We start from the raw sequence: 22,261 nt of genomic DNA, 5'->3' as shown, positions 1-22,261 counted from the left end.
TTGAATTCATATTTCATCAATCTAGTCTCACGTTAGTGCTGCAAACTCTCTCTGAGCTCCATTGGGAAAATACCGCCCCCTATCGTCTCTCCCTATTGTACTGCACCCCTTTGGAATGGATTGAATGAAACACATGGGGGGGGGGAAATACAGCTTCCTCATTTTACTTCTCAGACAAGTCACCCGAGAGGATCGGATTCATTGCCGAGCCCCAAAACAGCGTGGAATACATATTTCCAGTACCCAGCGTTGGATCAATAAACGCGATCGATATTTGGAATGGCAATCAGGAATTGGAATAATCTTTTTGGAGAACATCTGATCTGAGGTAAGGAATCTATTTTACCAGTCTTAGGATAATCAGATCTTTTTTCACAGAGATATCAACGTGTGCCCTATGCGTGTGTGTGTGTGCGTGTGTGTCTGTGTGCTGATCAGGAAATGAGAGAATCGATTTTTCAGCTCACTTCTATAGCGTGCATAAGTACACATATACTATCGATAATCTAGCGTTTATTTGAAAACGATTCATAAATAGGCCGAAAAATTTCAACGTTTTTTGTGTATTCCAGAATATTCCAGTAAAGGGCGATTATCACAGAATCTTTATTTTCCTGAAACGAGCGTTTTTCAAAATGGTATAAAACGGAAATGAACCGATTAAAAAACAATCCGTTTTGACAATGTTGACTGCAAACAAGTAATTGATAAGCGACGGCCAGATTAGACACATACCGTACTTTTCGCACTATAAGCCGCACCTGACTATAAGCCGCAGCAGCTAAATTGAATGATGTGTACATATATAAGCCGCACTGGACTATAAGCCGCATGTGTTTTAATGTTTAATTACCATATGTAAGGAGTGGAGCCTGCGGCTTAATTTGACTCAACACGGGAAACCTCACCCGGCCCGGACACGGAAAGGATTGACCGATTGATTGCTCTTTCTCGATTCTGTGAGTGGTGGTGCATGGCCGTTCTTATATTGAGCTTTAAGTTCCCACCCCTACAGAGAATGACTCCCATTGGGACACAATACTGTCGGACAAATAACATTAACTCATTTACAAGTTGTATTAAGTTTAGCAAATAAGGAACAGATAAATAACATTTCAATGCAGTAAAAAAAGCAATATTTCGATTTTCGGGTTTTGTCCACATATAAGCCGCACCGTTATATAAGCCGCAGGGTCGAAAAATGGGGGAAAAAGCCACGGCTTATAGTCCGAAAAGTACGGTAGCCATAATTTAAGACATAGTTTATGCGTTTGCAAATATGAGAGCTCTATCATTGAAGTGGGTGGTGGCACGGAAGCACTAAAAATCATGCACCGAGCTCCGGCATTGAAAGTGTTAATAGAGAGGTTTCTGTGCTGTGTTTGGTGCAAAAGCCAGATTGGAAGAGTTCGTAGAGGTTATTGGATTCAAGGTGGGATTTTAACTGAGTGGCAACAGCTCGTTCTCAAATTTTTGACAGAAAGGGGAGGTTGGCGATGGGGCGGAAGTTGTTGATCATGACCCCAACAGGAAGAATCCTATTGATATTGGTGACCCCATGACCTTTCCTCTAGTGCCACCATCAGGCAGAACATTCAATACTTGACTTACCATGTAATAGTGTGTAACAGTGTAATATGAATAATGCAGGGCGAACTGCATTCATTGGTCTCTGTTTGCCCTGCCCCTACACTTAACATGTAGGCTACTAGAGAAGAAATGTGTGGCTGCCGTCTGGTGGAAATGCACACCTTTTTAGCTGTTCTTGTTCTGTTGTTGGTCTATTAGTTAATTTAGATAAACAAAAAAGGGAGTCAAATTCCTTGTATGTGTTCACATGCTTGGCCAATAAATGTGTTATGAGTTATGGCATTGAATAATGGACAGAAAAGTGTTTTTGCAGAACATTATGATGTCAGTGAAGTTGACCTTTGACCATTTGGATATAAAATGTCATCACTTCATCATTTTATCCTATTAGACATTTGTGTGAAACTGTGTCTGAATTCTTGAGTTATGGCCAAAAGCGTGTTTTCCGAGGTCACAGTGACCCCGACCTTTGATCACCAAAATCTAAATCAGTTCAACCTTGAGTCCAAGTGGACATTTGTGGCAAATTTTTTAGAAATTCCATCAAGGCGTTCCTGAGATAAGGGAAACGGACGGACAACCCTGACAACATAAAGCCTTCAGCCACACCTGTGCCGTGACAGAGGCATAAATATAAAAAATATATATATTTGAATTCATAAGAATAGCAGGAGAAATGGTAACATACAGTATCTCCTCTCAGCCAGTGTGTGCATGAAACGTCAGTCTCATGACAGCAACCAGGAATTAGGCAAGAGCATGAAATAATTAGAAAATATCAAGATTTGGATGCTTAATAAACGGTTTCCTATTCTTTTACCCGACACACTGAAACTCTGCACACAGGAATAAATTAAGCTTTGATTATTCGCCGATAATGACTACTGAAGCTTTGATTATTCGCTGAGAATGACTACTGAAGCTTTGATCACTTGCTGATAATTACTACTGAAGCTTTGATCACTTGCTGATAATTACTACTGAAGCTTCAATTATTCACTGATAATTACTTCTGAAGATTCTATTATTATTCGTTGATAATTACTACTGAAGCTTGGAAGCTCAAACAGTGATGGTCGGGACATACCTTGAATAATCATATCAATATATATTGGAATCCACAACAAAAGAAGAGGCAATGATAGCACATCTAATGTAAGAAAGAAGGTGTTGGTTAGACTGGTAGCTGTAATGTGACCTAAATGGACTTATGTCAAAACCTCCCTCTTTTCTTGTTCCTCCAATCACAACTGTTGCCTGTCTCAATTTGTCAATTGGAACAGTAATCAGTTACATTACTTTGTTACAGGAGAAAGTAATTACAGTGTATGATGCAAGCCCGGTAGAGGGGTTCACGGTACAGAACAGAAGGAAACATGCAACACAGAAGCCAAACCAAGACTTCTTTCACTGTATGACAAAACTGAATCTGTGACTGTTCAACTTGGCAGAGCAGCGGCAGTCTGATTTCTTGGGTACTGAAAGATTGGACCCCCTTCTACAGAAAAGAAAAACAAATCATGTAGAAGCCGAAATAACTTTGGGTTTCGTATGAAAAATCTATGCAAAAAGGTTTCCATTAATGAAAGAGGTCCACGGATTAAAATGTTTTTATGATGTACTTTTGACTTTTGTTGAGGAACAGTAATCCATTCTCAGATATATTCTGAACTTCTTGTCCAGCATGCAATAATAAATTGATTCAATCAAATGATTTGTGTGGCAATATCAAAGCCCCACGTTATTACATTAATTCTCCCACTTTCTTTTTCCAAGGTTTACAAGTTACAAGGGCCTTGTGTTTATTTGTTTAATGAACCTGTCCAGCCTTTCATCGCTATATCTGGTTAGCCAGTTAGCCAGCCAGCCAGCCATCCAACCAGCCAGACAGATGCCCAACCAGTCTGCCAGTCAGCCAGCCAGCCAGCCAGCCAGATGCCGAACCATTCAGTCAGTCAGTCAGTCAGTCAGTCATCCAGCCAGCCAGCCAGCCAGCCAGCCAGCCAGCCAGCCAGCCATCCATCCATCCAGCCAGCCAGATGCCCAACCATTCAGTCAGTCAGTCAGTCATCCAGCCAGCCATCCAACCAGCCAGACAGATGCCCAACGAGCCCGCCAGTCAGCCAGCCAGCCAGATGCCCAACCATTCAGTCATCCAGCCAGCCAGCCATCCATCCAGCCAGCCAGATGCCCAACCAGTCAGTCAGTCAGTCAGCCAGTCAGCCAGATTCCCAGTGTGTCAGTCAGTCAGTCAGTCAGTCAGTCAGTCAGTCAGTCAGTTGCCCAGTCTGTCAGACACCCAGTCAGTCAAGTGTCCTAATACCCACCTCTGGGAAGTAATCTTGAGGGAACTTCTCCTTCTCCAGCATGGGTGCGCTCTCTAGTGTGTCTGAGTAGGTCTCCTTCCCAACCACCTTCTTGAATTTCTTGGCTAGGGAGATAACGAAAGAGACAGGGTGAGAATTTGAAGAGAAGAGAGAATGGATGAAAGAGAGAGAGGGGATGAAAGAGAGAGAGAGAGAGAGAGAGAGAGAGAGAGAGAGAGAGAGAGAGAGAGAGAGAGAGAGAGAGAGAGAGAGAGAGAGAGAGAGAGAGAGAGAGAGAGAGAGAGAGAGAGAGAGAGAGAGAGAGAGAGAGAGGAGATATGGTGTATTATATTTATAAACACGGAAGGTTAATCTTTTGCAAAAACCCTTGTGTGAATCAGACTCTCCTAATACCAGTAGAGCACACTGAGCCTCAGACCCCAGGCCTGCCTCAGACAACTGCCCCACCTGCTGGTCAGGACTGGTAATTCCTACACCCAGCCGGGCGACAGATTATCCACCCCAATAAGGACAGAAGATCACACAGTGTGAAGTATGCCCGCCTTTGATCTGATAGGAAATCCTTTTAGTTCAAGCTATTCCAGTCAATTGCAGAGCTGAAAACATCCTTTGAGGCCTGAGAGTTAAGGATGATGGCAAGTTTTGAGAGAATCCAGCTCTGGCCCACCCCCCTGTAATGTGATCTGTAAGCCCCAGTCCGCAATTTTTCGGACCATATCAATGTGGGGCATATTCACACACATTCGTAATCAGTTGTATCTGTAGAGGGACAGTAGTAAGTAAGCTACGTGGAACTTTCGTAACCCATTGTGAATCGGAATATGGATTTTTACTCTTTACTACAAACATGTCAACAAACCTTTTACAGCTGCAAAATGCAGTACAAATAAAAATGCATATTGTATAGTATTAGTCATAGTATCAAAAGCTCAGTAAATCAACTAGAGAATGAAAAACATATCTCCATTACACTATTACTTATTTTTAGTGGTGGAGTTATCAATTTGTTCACATTTAGATCACTGATTAGTAAATAAGGTCTCTATAGAAAAACAGAAAAATAAAAGCTATTATTTCTATTTGCCTGCCATTTGAAATGATATATGTCTGAATCTGAATAACGTATTTTTCTGACGAGGAAAAACCTCAAGTGAGTTCTGCAGATTTTATAGGTTTTCAAATTCTGTCCTCAACATAGTGCCTAACTTGTTATTAGGAATTTACCATATCCTCTGCATGATGAGGAAGGGAGGGCAAACAGCAATCCAGTGTCCAGTTTGTGCGTGTGCGTGTGCGTGTGCGTGTGCGTGTGCGTGTGTGTGTGTGTGTGCGTGCATGTGTGTATACAGGGGGGGAAACGGTGCTCTCCCCCCTCGCCCCCCCCTCGCCTCCCCCTCGCCCTGCCCTTCACTGGGGTGACTGGTGGCTAATGCTGACTCGGGCGTAATGGGAAAGCCCGGCGCCTCCACATCCATATCCCCGCTTTAATTAGCCCGGCCGCCGGACCCCCGGGCCCTCTGACACCGCGGCCTGATGAGAGACCCGCCGTAACTGTCCAATAACCGCCACACGCCATTAACGCTGGCCCCAAATCTTATGAATTAAATCCTAATATTAATAAGCATTACCATTTTAGTTCCCGCTCTCCTTACATTATCCCCGGAGCCAATCTCCACCGTCTTACTGGTTTTGATGGGAAGTGGGAATTGCCTGCAAATGATTGCATGTAATATGCGTGGGGGGGGGTCAGGGGTCGCTGTGTCGCCGTGTGAGGATTCAATTTCAAGAGGGTGGTGGTGGTGCTGGTGGTGGGGTCTTACCTTTGAAATCAAACTGGTGGATGTTTTAGGATTCATGAACAAAGTAGCAACTTCCTAGTGCCTGGAGGATGAGAAGAGAAAAGAAAAAGAGACATTACTGACATGCACTGATTATGCAGAGGGTTGTCCTGATGAAGGGACAATGCTTCATTGATATACCAGACTTTATGTGGCGGTGAAACATAACTACAGTCTTTTTTTGCCATTCCCATCCAACACCTCCCTGCTCCTTTCCTTCACGCCAGGGAAATCACCTAGCTCTACACAGCAGTAGGCAGCATGTAGTGTGCTACAGCAAGTACAATACGCGATCGGTATGGTACACTCAACACTACAGAGTCTCCCGGCGCAGTACACACACACCCCCACCCATTCTCAGTTCCGAGTCTCCCACTCCAACTGTGAAGAATAAACAATTTGGGATTTTCAAAAGACACATTCAGATGGACTTTTGGATAAACCAAAAGATCAACTTCAATAGGCTTAAAAAAATCGTAATTTTTCCCAGGGAACAATCTGTAAAACTTTCCCAGTAGGCGGACGAGCCAATCAAGCTCTGTGGGAATCATAGAGACAGAAGGGGGGATTTGATGCGGTTCACAGTCCGCTACCCTGCTTTCTGCTGCCCCGCTTTACATGGAGCTCAATCCCCTGTGTCTTATAGCAGAGACCCTTTGGTCCAGGATCAGTCTGCCACTGACACTGTGCAAGACGCTTACACTAAGAGAATAGAGAATAGGAACAGAGAGAGAGAGAGAGAGAGAGAGAGAGAGAGAGAGAGAGAGATGAATAAAGTTGAAAAGGTAGACATTGAGAACAGAGGAACTGTATTACACCATAGGCGAGGGGGGGGAGAGAGAGAGAGAGAGAGAGAGAGAGAGAGAGAGAGAGATAGAGAGATAGAGAGAGAGAGAGAAATAGAGAGAAGAGAGAAATAGAGAGAAGAGAGACTCTCTGTGTCTGCCGTCCTGTCATCAGAAGCCCAGGTATCGTACAAGAAGAATGGCCGTTGGGCAGTGATGAAGAGCAGATGAGGACAGAGAGGTCTATGATCCGATCAAAGGGGAGGAGGCGGAGGAGACGGAAGAAAAGAGAGGGACTTATTTCTGCAGGGTTGCTGCTGTTTGAGGCTGGGAGTGCAGACGCCCTCTCTGGCAGTCGGGGGAGAGTTTGGGGCTTTTGGCCGACCCTCTGCATTATTTATGAGCGCCGGCGCATCTTGAGATTAAACATTTGCTTATTTGTCAAAAGCACAAACATGAGGTCCTGCCCATCTCCTTGAAACACAAGTTCATCCGACGGAGAGGGAGAGGGGGGAAAAAACTAAAAAACACTGTCGCACATTTAATTGATGAGAACAGGCGGGGGCTGGTGGTCACCCAAACCCACCAGCTCCCTTCCTTCATTCCGTCTCTCAACCTCCTTCACTCCCCAACGGAGGACAGTGAAGGGAATGACGGGGGTGTGTGTGGGGGGGGGGGGGGGGGGGGTGGTTGTCATAGGGAAGGGAGGACTCAAGGTCACAGTTTTCCCAGTGCCGGTGGACGGCTTCCAGGAAGGGTTAGAGCTCGCTCATTTGTTCTCCCTTTATTGTACGTTCCACCTTAAAGGGGAACTGCGTCCGGTTTCAGAATTCATACGTGTTATTAAGACGATACAGAAATACGAGTGAAAATGAGCAACTCAAAACTCAAACTTGTGATGTCATCTGAAGCTGCTCCATAGACAATGCATTGGGAGAGATGTTATAGATGACACAGAGCAGCCAGGGGAATGTTCTGAGTTCATAGGTACATTTTCTGTTTCAGAACTGAGATCCCTACTAAGCTCATTGGAATAGAAAAAATAAAACAAATGTTCGGTGTGGGTCCAACCAAATCAGTCTCTCATTCATTGTCAATGGAGCAGCTCCAGACTTTATATTTGATGACATCACACAAGTTCGATTTTTACTTCTCTGGTTTCTGGCTTTGGGAGAAAGTAGCGTGTGTTCACACGTGTCTTCAAATGTAAGCACATTTTAACAAATTAAATAAGAATAAGGGAAGGGGGTGTGAGGAAAATAAATAAATTAAAAACGGTGCTATTTGTTAAACTGGTGGTGTTGCTTTGTTTATTTTGCGGTAGGCATGTATTGGAGAAATGGGGGGTGAAAAATAAAACATGCAATTTGGTCTGTTTTCCAAATCAATTTGCATAACTATAATTTCGATGAAACTTAATTTACAAAAAAAACATCCGACATGATTAAAAAAGACTTGCGACGCTGAAATGGAGTTGAAATAGGTTCAATGTTGCCTCCATACAGTAGTTCTAGCCATGTAGCAGTAGCCCTCACAGCCATTTACAAACGGAAGCTGTTTCTCCCTCAGTGTGCATCGATTACTCCACTGGCCCCAGCGAATGAGACAGCCAAAAATGGAATTAATATGACTTTAAACAAATTGCCATTAATCAACTTTCAAATAAATGATAAACAATCGTGCCTAAGTGGCTATCTGTGTAATCACAAAAAATCTACTTAACCCTAAACCCCAATAAATATTTATTTGACGTCAGGGTTCAAAAACGCAGTAGCTGATATGATTCCACTCTCTCCTCTCCTCTCCTCCTCTCCCTCCTCCCTCCTGCACTCTTCATGAAGAACCTATTATATTAGCAGGGTGCAATTAATCCATTTGTCTGCCTACATGACAGGCTCAAACTATTCATTAGGGCTGGACTGTGCTGACAGACCATGCTTATCTTTTACCAGTGGCTTTACAATGGCCCGTGTCAAGCGGTATGTTTGTCACGTCCCCCTTTATTGATTAGCTGCCAGATTCACTTGAAATAATTAAAAGCATATTTTACATATTTATAAACCCTGCTGCCACGGCCGCTACTTAATTTTCCATTAGTAAAATGCAGTCTATTAAGTGCACCGGCAAGGGCCTTCAGAGGTAAGGGGGGGAAATGAGTAATCACCATAATTGTAGACAGAAAGACAATAACCGCGCTATAAAAGCCGGGGTTTTATGACCCATTCTGGCAATGCTATCTCTTATCACGAGTTGTATCTAGACACACTGCTCGGAGATAAGGACACACTGACACAAAGGAGGGGTGTGTGTGTGAGAGAGAGGGAGAGGGAGAGAGAGAGAGAGAGAGAGAGAGAGAGAGAGAGAGAGAGAGAGAGGGAAGGTGGAAGGAAAAGAGAGAGAGCGAGAGAGAGAGAGAGAGAGAGAGAGAGAGAGAGAGAGAGAGAGAGAGAGAGAGAGAGAGAGCATGCATGAGTGTGTGAGAGAAAGAAAGACGAGAGAGAGAAAGTGCATGCACATGTATATGAGCATATGTGTGTGCCATGTGTGTGAGTGTGTCTGTCTGTCTGTGTGTGTGTGTGTGTGTGTGTATGTATGTAAGTCTGCGCATGTATGTGTGCGGTTGACATGTGCAAAACCCCAGCAGAGAAAGGCTGAACAAGTCCCGACAGACTGGCCGGTAAGAAGGTAGAGACTGGAGAGCTCCAGTACATACTGGCCCGCAGTCTCCGCTCCGCAGAATGCTTTATCGATACCGGGGGCCGCGGGAATGAGTCCCAGCCGATGGGAGGAAGCAGGGATTCAGTGACCTCTGGATAGATTTTCCGCATTTAATGTGAAAAATGAGCCATAAAGCAAACATAAAAGTAATAATTTTTCTGCAAGGTCTAACCTCCAATCTGTGTTGAGGGAGAGCGGCCGATCCCCCCCAGAGGGTTGACACACACACGCTCCAGTGTCACCGCGGTGTCAGTGTGCACCTCGGAGGGCAGCGCTCCACGGTCCCCAGGCTACTAGCAGAGTGCAACGCTTAGGAGATTGTAGAGCAGAGTGATGAGCACAAGACGGAGTGTCCAAAGAGCGCTTACAGAAACACAGGTGAACCGGGACGGTGAACAGGGACGGTGAACCGGGACGGTGAACAGGGACGGTGAACAGGGACGGTGAACCGGGACGGTGAACAGGGACGGTGAACAGGGACGGTGAACAGGGACGGTGAACCGGGACGGTGAACAGGGACGGTGAACCGGGACGGTGAACAGGGACGGTGAACAGGGACGGTGAACAGGGACGGTGAACAGGGACGGTGAACCGGGACGTTGAACAGGGACGGTGAACAGGGACGGTGAACAGGGACGGTGAACAGGGACAGTGAACAAGGACGGTGAACCAGGACGGTGAACAGGGACGGTGAACAGGGACGGTGAACAGGGACAGTGAACAAGGACGGTGAACCAGGACGGTGAACAGGGACGGTGAACAGGGACAGTGAACAGGGACGGTGAACAGGGACGGTGAACAGGGACGGTGAACAGGGACGGTGAACAGGGACGGTGAACAGGGACGGTGAACCCGGGACGGTGAACCGGGGCGGTGAACAGGGACAGTGAACAAGGACGGTGAACCAGGACGGTGAACCGGGACGGTGAACAGGGACGGTGCCTAACAGACTGTGATCACTGCCATCTACGGTTAGAAGCGTTTAGCCATGTTGCCACCTGGACAGCCCTGACAAAATGAGCTGCTTTCTCCCGTTTCTAGCACTCCTCCTTGCACAGAAATCCCTAGAGTCCCCTCATCTGTCAAATCCAATGCGAGCAAACACAGGCACAAATGAGCACACAACAAGCACACATGTGACAAACATACAATCAGACACACACACAGACAGATGGAGTCTTATCTGAAAGGTCAATCAGATATGCTGTCATGAACGCGTGGTGTTTCCATGCATCAGAAGCCCACGCTGTGTGACAGAGGCTTACAGAGGGAGCCACGGACACAGGCTCTGACTAATATGTACATAATACGGTCGTTAGTCACCATGCTGAGGGGTGTTTACACCTCACCAACATCTAAACATACTGTAAATCACACTATGAAAGATTTACCAATCAATGGACAGTAACACGGCGACCAAAAAAGGCCAGCGGTAATGAACACAAAACGTCACACGTCACGTTGTACATTTCTATGTGGCCTGCTAGCTAACATCTGCCTGTTACAGGCCCCACCGAGGGACTAGTTGATATTCAAGAACCGGGGCTAACAGTGCGCCTTCAGAGGAGCCTCTGCACAAATGTCCCACACTGCACAAACAGCTTGTTTGTCACAAACACCCTGGCAAAGAGACCAGTGAGCGGCGTCAATAGAGACGGCTTGCTTTTTCAGCCCAGAGATACAGATCGAGAAAGCTTTAGTGCCTGCCCCCTCCCTCCACCACCAACACCATCCCCCCTTCCGAGGCCACCCCCACCCCCTGGCTGCCATATGTGTTTGCCAAGGCCCTCTCCCAGTGCCATTGATTGAGTATTCAGAGTATTGAGCCACAGTGTCTATTATTCATCGGCTGGTGGAAGGGCCTGACTGGATACACAGACAAAACTCTCATTAAAACTTATTCTGTCACTTCCTGTGATTTGAAAGCGGCCCGGTGTGCTTGGAGCCATCTGTCATGGGGCTGAAGGAGCCCCTTGTCTATGGGAGGTGGGACAGGGAGACCTGAGTGGAGGGGACAGAGATGGGAAAGGGAGACCTGGGTGGAGGGGACAAAGATGGGACAGGGAGACCTAGGTGGAGCGGACAGAGATGGGACAGGGAGACGGGTAGGGAGACCTGGGTAGAGGGGACAGAGATGGGACATGGAGACGGGGCAGGAAGACCTGGATGGAGGGGACAGAGATGGGACATGGAGACGGGGCAGGAAGACCTGGATGGAGGGGACAGAGATGGGACAGGGAGACCTGGGTGGAGGGGATATAGATGGAACAGAGATGGGACAGGGAGACGGGCAGGGAGACCTAGGTGGAGATGACAGAGATGGGACAGAGATGGGACAGGGAGACCTAGGTGGAGGGGACATAGATGGGACAGGGAGACCTAGGTAGAGGGGACATAGATGGGACAGGGAGACCTAGGTGGAGGGGACAGAGATGGGACAGGGAGACCTAGGTAGAGGGGACATAGATGGGACAGGGAGACCTAGGTGGAGGGGACAGAGATGGGACAGGGAGACCTAGGTGGAGGGGACAGAGATGGGACAGGGAGACCTAGGTGGAGGGGACAGAGATAGGACAGGGAGACCTGGGTGGAGGGGATAGAGATGGAACAGAGATGGGACAGGGAGACCTAGGTAGAGGGGACAGAGATGGGACAGGGAGACGGGGCAGGAAGACCTGGGTGGAGGGGATAGAGATGGAACAGAGATGGGACAGGGAGACCTAGGTAGAGGGGACAGAGATGGGAAAGGGAGACCTGGGTGGAGGAGATAGAGATGGAACAGAGATGGGACAGGGAGACCTAGGTAGAGGGGACAGAGATGGGACAGGGAGACGGGGCAGGAAGACCTGGGTGGAGGGGATAGAGATGGAACAGAGATGGGACAGGGAGACCTAGTTGGAGGGGATACAGATGGGAAAGGGAGACCAGGGTGGAGGGGAAAGAAATGGGCAGGGGTGTAAAGTACTTGAGTAATTGTACTTCATTAAAATACTTAGGTACTGTTTTGGGGGATTTGTACTTTACTCGAGTATTATTAGGTTTGTATACTTTTACTCAATTACATTTCAGAGAAAAAAAACTATTTTTACTCCTCATATTTAAAATGCAGACCTACAAAGTACAAATCTCGCAGGTCCAACTATTTTAATTAGTATATTTGTTTCTCTGGCCGAACTAACGTTAACGTTATTAATCCTGCGGCTGCACTTTATTTAAAAACAGCCAATCAAATCCCCATCAATGGAAAATTAACCCGCCCATACCCATGCTGATTGGTCCTTGTGCAAGACTAGAAAGCACGGATCTTTGATTAAACACCTGCTATGAGAAGAATAGACAGTCAGAGTGACAAGCTACAGAAGATGGCCACAAACGATAGTACGAGTGATGAAGAGGACGAAATGGAACATTACATTGCCCCAGAATAAAATTAATTGTACTTTTACTTTTTAGTACATTTAAAAGTAGAAACTTTTTTACTTTTACTCAAGTGTGTTTTTAGCCAGATACTCTGACTTTTTACGATTTTGAGACGGTACCCATACTTTCACTTAAGTATAATTTCTGGGTACTTTTTACACCCCTGGAAATGGGACAGGGACACCTAGGTAGAATGGACAGGGGAGGAAGAAAGTATGAGACCTTAGATTTGATTTTATCTAGGATATTTGTTTATCTTAATTAAGATTAAGTCTATTCATTTAAATGTACACTGAAATGTATACTTGCCAGAGATAAGAATAACATTGATTGATTGATTGATTGAAAACTTTAATTAACAGATTGCAGAATGGGTACAGTACAGTACAGCTCAATACACACAATTGTTAAGGGGATGCTAATCATCTAATCTAAACTAATCATGACATTTATGACATACATGACATACAGATATACAGTACTGTTACATTTGTGACATACAAGATATGCAAATATACAGTACTGTTAAACAGAGATCCTAACAGTAAATATATACATACGAGGGGGAGGAAACTGTACATTAGGAGGGGGTGGGTGGGTGGGTGGGCGATTCAGACATTTACGTGGGCCAGTTTCGAATTGCAGCCTCCCGTAGGTGCTCTTTGAGAGCGGTTTTGAAGGTGGGTAGGGATTCACATTCCTTTACAGCTGTGGGTAGGGCGTTTCACATTGATGTGGCATAATTGCGAAATGTGTTTAGTCCCTTGTTTGTGCCGAATCTGGATTGAACATGATTTGTGGAACTCCCTCTGGTGTTGTGGTCGTGGTATTCACTGACCTTTGGGAAGTATTTTGACATGTACATGGGTACCTTCGTGGTGTAAGTGTATCTTGTAGACCAGGCCCATTGCAAGTTGCTGTACTCTGTCGTCTACTCTAAGCCATCCTAGGTTGTCAAAGTGGGCAGGGGTGAAGTGGGTTTTAGGAGTAAGGTCAAGCAGTAGTCTGACCAGTTTGTTTTGTGATGTTTGTAATCTTGTTTTTAGTGCCTTTGAGGTGCTTTGGTACCACGAGGTGCAAGCATAGTTGTAGTGCCCTTGAATGAGTGCTCCTGCTAGAGTCTTCAGGGCATTCTTGTTTACCAGAGAGGAGATCCGGTACAAGAATCTTGTTCTTTGGTTGACTTTTTTGATTACATTGGATGCCATTTTGTCACAGGAAAGATTTGCCTCTAGGATGGAACCCAGGTATGTAATTTCATCTTTCCTTGTGACAATATTGTCACCCACTGTAACAGAGAAGCCGTTGGGTTAGCTGAGTTTGTTATTTGATCCGAAGAGAATGGACTCCGTTTGGTGTAATGATAGTTTGTTATCAGTGAGCCAGGTGCAGATTCTGCCGAGTTCTGAGCTGAGGGTTTTTTCAACCTGTAACTTGTTCTTGTCAGAGACCAGCAGGGCTGAGTCGTCCGCGAACAGGAACAAGTTGCAGTCACAAGCTGACGACATGTCATTTGCATAAATTAGGAACAGTAACGGTCCTAGTATGCTTCCTTGTGGAACACCACAGCTCACTGGGAGGGGGGGGGGGGGGGGGGGGGGGGGGTAGGGTACTGTTTACCTCTACTGTTCACTGTTCTGTTATCTCCCCTCCAGGTAGGATTGCATCCAGCTCACTGATAAACTATCAAAACCAATTGCTTTAAGCTTGTCAATCAGAATGGGGTGATTGACAGTGTCGAAGGCCTTTTGTAGGTCCAGCATGACCATGCCGCAGTATTTGCCCGCGTCCACCTCTTGTTTGATGTGGTCGTTCAAATAAAGAAGGCATGTGTCAGTGGAGTGGGATGTTCTGAAGCCAGATTGGAATTCGTAGATTAGATTTCTTTTCTGCAAAGTACTTTTCGACCTGTTCATAGACAATTTCTTCCATGACTTTCGAGATGGAGGTAAGAAAAGAAACAGGACGGTAGTTGCCTGGGTCTAATTTGCTGCCTTTTTTGTGCAGGGGGGTCACTCTCGCAATTTTGATGTCCTTGGGGATGTGTCCCTGTTTTATTCAGAGGTTTATTATGTGTGTGATGACTAGGGGTGGGAATCACCAGAGGCCTCACGATACGATACTATCACAATACTTGAGTCACGATACGATAGTATTGCGATATGCTGAGTATTGCGATATTAATATTGCGATATATTACCTTTTTTCAACTGCAAAGTAAAACTTTGTCAACATGTTTTATCTAATAAAATAAAGTTCAGTCTGTTCATCTCACTTCAATAATTTTTATTGCAGAACATGGTATTTTCTCAAGCAGACAGATGTAAACACTGTAATCTGTGTTGCATGTACCTGACAAACTGAACTGTTTGTATTACAGTCATATTCCAACTTAACTGAATGCACATGTGTGTGTGTGTGTGGACTACTGTACTATTACAGGTATTGAAATTAACAATGCAACTTCCTTATACAAAAAATATATATATTTAAATCGATACTTGGCGTCCCTGTATAGATACAGTATCGCCACGCAAAGTATCGCGATACTACTACGTATCGATTTGTTCACCCACCCCTAGTGATGACTGGGGTGATGGCGGCTGCTGAGTCTCTGAGGAATTTGGAGGGGATGTTGTCATGGCCAGTGGCCTTGTTAGGTTGGAGGGCGCTCAGTTTTTTGAGTACCTCATCTGTTGTTACCATTTCCAGTTTGAAGTAGTCTTTGCGGACCCCTAGGTTTTTGTAGTAGGCTATGATGTGTTCTACCCCCAAATGCCCTGAGTGGGAGGGTAGTTTAAAAGTAAAAGTGAACATTAACAAAACAAAAAAAAAGGACATTATTGTCTCAGCTTTCAGAACCGAAACAGATCCATCCCACTATTGATTGTCTTTCAGATGTAAAACCCCAGGGTCTGTCTCAACTGGCCTTCTTTCTACCCAGCGTTTCTCTCGGGCTTCCACCTCATTATTCAGAAATCACCCAGAAGGCAGTGCGGCGCGGTACACTCATGATTGATCTGAAAACCACTGATTTTATTTTCCTTTGGAGAAAATATTATGGATGGGTCTAAACAAGGCATAATTGGCCAAACCCTACGGCAGCGCCTGACCTGCCAACAAATCCAGACCCGCTCCCAAGGTTGGCTGCCTCGCCGGGAAATATTGTGCATTAATTTCATTTAGTCTCCCCTCCAACATTCAATGGTAGAAGTTAATTAAATTGCTTGTCCATTGTGTTCATCCACTTACAAAGTTAATGATATTGTGCCGGGGAATTAAAGAGCGTTTTATAAAGCGCGCGGGATGGGAGCTGGCAGCCACTACATTGCCCAGTTGAACCCTGTCAGTCGGCGGGCCGCTGGACCCCCTAATTAGCGGTGAAATGGATGCTTCCATCTGCCAATTTCATGCCACGCTCATCAGTCGTGCCGTCGCTCGCCTAACCTGCCCGGCGGAGGGGTCTAAAGCAATAAAACCGTCACGGCAATGACATTCGACAAAAAAAAAAGGAAAAGTGAATACATGTATGATATGACTCAGACTTTCAAAGAGCCTCTTTAAAATGCCCGGGCTCGTTTCTTTTTTCTTCTTCTCCTCTTTCGACCGCATCATTGACTTCCTCGCCATGATTCGGATTGAAGAGTTTGATAACTTTGTTAAAAAAATATCTGATACTCCCAGTAATAGCACCTCGTTTCCATTTTCAGAAGAGGCAGCTCGACTAAAATGTCTCACGATAAATCAGAAAGGAAACGAGAGCAGCGTTGTACATTTTGATTCGAGCCGTGCTCTTTCCTTGAACCTAAAAATGACCATACTTTCACATCACACACCGGTCTCAATTAAAAGGGAAATATTCTGAATTCCATTCACTATACGAGTTCTGCACGGAGCCCAATTTCCAGTAAGGTGGTCTGCTCAATAAAAACAGGAAAGAATGATTAATGCTCATACATATAAATATAAGCTATATATTCTAGCTGCATATTTACTAATACCGTGTTGCTACTTCAGCAGTTTTTAACGAGGACATAAAAACAGGGGATCAAAGTAAATGTGATTACACCTGTAGGGCCTGCTTAGCTGTTGACCTGAAGCTTGACTAACGCTCGGCTTCAGAGCAGATCTTGGGTAAACTCCAGGAGAAGAAATAGGACTTAATGAAGGACTGATGGTTTAGTTTGGAGGATGTGTAGCTCACAGTATTCTACAACTTAGGAGCACTGCAAAGCCAGATGGGAGGAGTACTCTAAAGCCAGAGGGTAGGAGTACTCTAAAGCCAGAGGGTAGGAGTACTCTAAAGCCAGAGGGTAGGAGTACTCTAAAGCCAGGAGTACTCTAAAGCCAGAGGGTAGGAGTACTCTAAAGCCAGAGGGTAGGAGTACTCTAAAGCCAGGAGTACTCTAAAGCCAGAGGGCAGGAGTACTCTAAAGCCAGGAGTACTCTAAAACCAGAGGGTAGGAGTACTCTAAAGCCAGGAGTACTCTAAAACCAGAGGGTAGGAGTACTCTAAAGCCAGGAGTACTCTAAAGCCAGGAGTACTCTAAAGCCAGAGGGCAGGAGTACTCTAAAGCCAGGAGTACTCTAAAGCCAGAGGGCAGGAGTACTCTAAAGCCAGAGGGTAGGAGTACTCTAAAGCCAGAGGGTAGGAGTACTCTAAAGCCAGGAGTACTCTAAAGCCAGAGGGCAGGAGTACTCTAAAGCCAGAGGGCAGGAGTACTCTAAAACCAGAGGGCAGGAGTACTCTAAAGCCAGAGGGTAGGAGTACTCTAAAGCCAGAGGGTAGGAGTACTCTAAAGCCAGAGGGTAGGAGTACTCTAAAGCCAGGAGTACTCTAAAGCCAGAGGGTAGGAGTACTCTAAAGCCAGAGGGCAGGAGTACTCTAAAGCCAGGAGTACTCTAAAGCCAGAGGGTAGGAGTACTCTAAAGCCAGGAGTACTCTAAAGCCAGAGGGTAGGAGTACTCTAAAGCCAGAGGGCAGGAGTACTCTAAAGCCAGGAGTACTCTAAAGCCAGAGGGTAGGAGTACTCTAAAGCCAGGAGTACTCTAAAACCAGAGGGTAGGAGTACTCTAAAGCCAGAGGGTAGGAGTACTCTAAAGCCAGAGGGTAGGAGTACTCTAAAGCCAGAGGGTAGGAGTACTCTAAAGCCAGAGGGCAGGAGTACTCTAAAGCCAGGAGTACTCTAAAGCCAGAGGGTAGGAGTACTCTAAAGCCAGGAGTACTCTAAAGCCAGAGGGCAGGAGTACTCTAAAGCCAGAGGGCAGGAGTACTCTAAAGCCAGAGGGTAGGAGTACTCTAAAGCCAGGAGTACTCTAAAGCCAGAGGGCAGGAGTACTCTAAAGCCAGAGGGCAGGAGTACTCTAAAGCCAGAGGGTAGGAGTACTCTAAAGCCAGGAGTACTCTAAAGCCAGAGGGCAGGAGTACTCTAAAGCCAGAGGGCAGGAGTACTCTAAAACCAGAGGGTAGGAGTACTCTAAAGCCAGAGGGTAGGAGTACTCTAAAGCCAGGAGTACTCTAAAGCCAGAGGGCAGGAGTACTCTAAAACCAGAGGGTAGGAGTACTCTAAAGCCAGAGGGTAGGAGTACTCTAAAGCCAGGAGTACTCTAAAGCCAGAGGGCAGGAGTACTCTAAAGCCAGAAGGTAGGAGCACTGCAAAGCCAGAAGGTAGGAGCACTGCAAAGCCAGAAGGTAGGAGCACTGCAAAGCCAGAAGGTAGGAGCACTGCAAAGCCAGAAGGTAGAAGCACTGCAAAGCCAGAAGGTAGAAGCACTGCAAAGCCAGAAGGTAGAAGCACTGCAAAGCCAGAAGGTAGAAGCACTGCAAAGCACTTCAGATACATGCTCACGAGTTCTCACTCCATTTTTACTTGTACATGGCCTATGTAAATATATTTTCAGAAAAGATTTCTCCAGGACATATGAGGCTTGTTACAAAGCAATGATAACGGTCTTCTGTTTTTAGCAGTTGTTGGATTATAGTCTAGAGATACTAGACTACAGACGCAGATTTAGGTAAAAACACTGCTCATCAGTCTACAAAAGCCACATCTATAATAACTACAACAAGATGAGACACCAATCCAACGATACACAGTAACAGGCTCTATTTAGGACAACATGTTCTGAAGGAAACCAAACAATGTCTTGATCTCACAAAACAACAAGACCCACCTCTCATCTCTCTCTAACTGTAACAGACATCCTCAAACGTGATGGGAACAGACCTTTCTTATTTCTTCTCAGAAATAGAATCTTCTTTTGAGAAGCTATCTTCAAATAAACCGCTGATCCAAACGGCCAACAGCCACTTTATTTAAGTAAATAGGTTCTACAGGCTCTAACAAGATCATCTTCTTGGAGAAAAAAAATTTGATTAGATTGTTACCCAAAATGAAAAATCAAAGCCCGGAACAATTGTGGTATCCATTAGTAATTAAAGTGACATTACCTCCTGTGTTCGGCCCAGTGTCTGGCTGCCAGGGCCATTATTCAATTGTTTCAGATGTCGGGAGATGAAATGCCTTTAATGTACTTACGCTCATTAATGTAAATCATATTTGGCTATGGATGTCCAATAATCAAAAAGAATATTTCAACTTGTAATTCCCCCCTCTCCGTAAGAGTATTCCCATTAGAGATACCCATGCAAATGACAGCTTCCTTGAGGCCATTGATTTTGTTCTTTCTTTTCTTTTCTTTTTTCCACAGCCGATTTGGAGAGGCTGCTAATGCTGCCATGGACTGTTCATCAATCTACATTATCATCTGATTTAATATTGGGCCTATTCATGTCGCTTCATTTGTGATAGATTAGATTGGATTAAGATCATATATATGCCAGGCAGAGAATGGAACCGATATAATTTTAAGTGATTGCTGTGGTTGAATAATAGACTGTAAGGAGGTTACTTGGGTAGGATGGAGAGGTTATTTACTTGGCTTGTTTCTTTTTTTATAAAATTATTTGGTATCTTAAACCTCTCTCTCTCTCTCTCTCTCCCTCTCTCCCTCTCTCCCTCTCTCCCTCTCTCCCTCCCTCCCTCCCTCCCTCCCTCTCTCTCTCTCTCTCTCTCACACACCCTTCTGAGAGTAACCAGTGAAATAAGCAACTTTTTATGTCAATAATGTGTATTGAGCCAGCTCCAGTCTCCCTAAAGATGCTGGGGTGGCTGTCAGGGCTGCGATGTCAGTCTGTGAGGTAATCAGTCAGCGCGTGTCCAGACTGATGTATGTGTATGTGATTCTGTCCCCTGTCCTAAGCAGCCTATGACCCACCCATGCGGCCTTGTAATGACAGAGTAGCATCCTTGGCTGTCCAATGAGATACAGCTCTATTGCCAAGACCCACAATGAAATATATTAGTTTGTGCATCTTAGCTGAATCCGTTTGTCACTTGCGAGAGGGATTTATCAGAATGTTCCCCCCGTCTCTCTGTATCAAGAGCCCTTCCTCTTCCCTTAGTACAAACACAACTCTTCCCGAGATGAAGGCGACATCGGCTAGATCATAGGCCATTTCATAAACCATCCATAAAGTCTGACAGCCGGTGCGTCACAGGGACAATTAATGGCGCTGTGTGTCTCCTTGGTCCCGGGAGACACGAGAGACCACTCTTGAGCCAGCAGACAAGAGTCCCCAACCCGTCGGAGGAACCGGTTACATTTTGAGTCTCAGTGACCAAAAATATATATATATATATACATATATACTGTGTATTCTTGAGGCATAAAAAAATAAAGCAGCTTTGATTCTGTCTGGTAGAAGCAGAGGCGTTCTCAGCACACAACAGTGACCACAGGACCGTGAAGCTTTAGCGGAGTCTGCGAAAGACACACGTAGCGGCTCGTCTCGCTCCAAGACCCCGTCCAGTCGCTCTTTGTGGCCCCCTTTGTCTTTATGTAAAAACCGATGCTCGCCGATGATGTGTTATGTAAAATATCCCGGAGCTCGATTTAAATGGTTGGATATCCTCCATGCTAGCTTAGTTATCCTCCAGTGCATCGCGCCCTAAGAGCCCACGGCCGCCGCATGAAAAGCAAATGTAAATGCAGCCCCGGCTCCTTAGATAACAGGAAATTATGTCATGGTTTTTCCCCCTCTTATTGTATTATTATAATAATAATATATATATATATATTTTTTTTTTCTTTTCTTAAAGAGCCGAACAACGGGGGATACTTTTTCTTACGCAGATGTTTCTTTTTATCCACACAATCGCGGCATCCGGCCCCCTTTCCATCCGGCCTGCTGGTGAAAAAGACAGCTTTGGGATGGGATGGGAGCGACCGGTGCCAGGGGCAAGGAGTGGCAGCGGACCCACGTCTGCGCCTCCTCCTGTAAGTACAACACCCAGAGAGCACAGGAGAAAAGGGGATTTGGCGGTCTGGGGAAAGGCCTCCTGGGTCGGCCCCCTCTGAAAGCTCACCAGATGACCACAAGGCTTTGTGTCGCATATCATTAAGTCGGCTGCAGGTCGGGTTGGGACTCGGGGCGATTAATTCCAATTTGCGATTTTTGGTCTCCCACGATCATGAAAGCAAGATAATCGAGATAAATTGCCACGTTGCTCTGATTTTGTCTTGTGTTGTAAATGCAGCACACACTTCCTCCACAGTGGTGCGCCCCCAGTAGTTTCCCAGGAGTAGAAACGGTAGTTTCAGCTCATGTTGAGAGGGAGGAAGGAGCCACGGCGTGTCTCTCCAGTTATTGTGAGACGTCTTTGGTAACTTGTAGAAGAAGAGAGAAATGCAGTCTTTGGTTGAGAAGAAAGGGGGGGGGGGGTGCAGTCGTCGTCATATGACCTTCTCAAACCAAAGAGTAATTGTGTTTAATCAACATCAATTAAAATAATAGTGATTATGATTTTCGCCATAATTGAGCAGCCCTTCTTTGAATCGCTCAAAATCAATAAACAAAGCCAGATATAGCCATGTTTAAAGTTTATAATTCGTTGTGCTGTTTTTCTCATGAACAAAAGATTCCAAAAGGTCATGACCATTTGACCACAGTCACACAAACATGCCCAGCAAAGAAAAGATGTTGTCAACTTGCATATGAAATGTTGACCGAGACTCAGTTTACACAGCGAGGAGCAGCTTTGAAAGGGGGCTTCTTGTAACGCACAGGAATGCAATTAGGCCATTCAAATTAAGGGCTTAAATCTAACTAAAAGAGCATAACATCCAATCTAATTAGTAGTAGGCTCTTTAATGAGCGGGTAATTAGCTAAGGAGTGCCACACACAGGGCGTGAACTTGTGCATAGGACCCGGCTGACTGGGGAAGCCTTTGTGAGATGAGATTAGACCCCACTTGGAAAACATTACTCTCTGAAATATGGTTATGCTTCGCTTTATGTCTTTATAAAGACACCGTTTGCATGTCCTCCAGGAGTTCACAGAGAGCTTTGTGCAACTCATGTCCCGGGCTAATCATGCAGCAAATCAGTAACGCTGTTTCAATTGTAACAGGGCACCCAAACAAATCTGGGCAGAAAACTGTGTTTTTGCTTGTGCCATCCCAGGCAATAACAATCTTAAGAAGTGCCATCCCAGGCGATAACAATCTCAAGAAGTGTTTT

At 45.4% G+C, this 22,261-nt stretch overlaps 1 protein-coding gene across 1 annotated transcript in view; it reads right to left on the bottom strand.

Moving 5' to 3' along the window:
- The window catches only part of inpp5a (inositol polyphosphate-5-phosphatase A), a 359,903-nt gene that overhangs the window by 145,469 nt on the left and 192,173 nt on the right, over window positions 1-22,261 (bottom strand). Inside the window, 3 exon segments of the mRNA XM_084321922.1 lie at window positions 3,918-4,021; window positions 5,738-5,762; window positions 5,766-5,798. Of these exon segments, the coding sequence (XP_084178048.1) occupies window positions 3,918-4,021; window positions 5,738-5,762; window positions 5,766-5,798 (162 nt within the window).

This window comes from Notolepis coatsorum, assembly GCF_963971535.1.
Source record: "Notolepis coatsorum genome assembly, chromosome: 9".
NCBI lineage: Eukaryota > Metazoa > Chordata > Actinopteri > Aulopiformes > Paralepididae > Notolepis > Notolepis coatsorum.
Note: the sequence above shows the minus strand (reverse complement) of the source record. Positions and strands in the feature narration are given on the sequence as shown.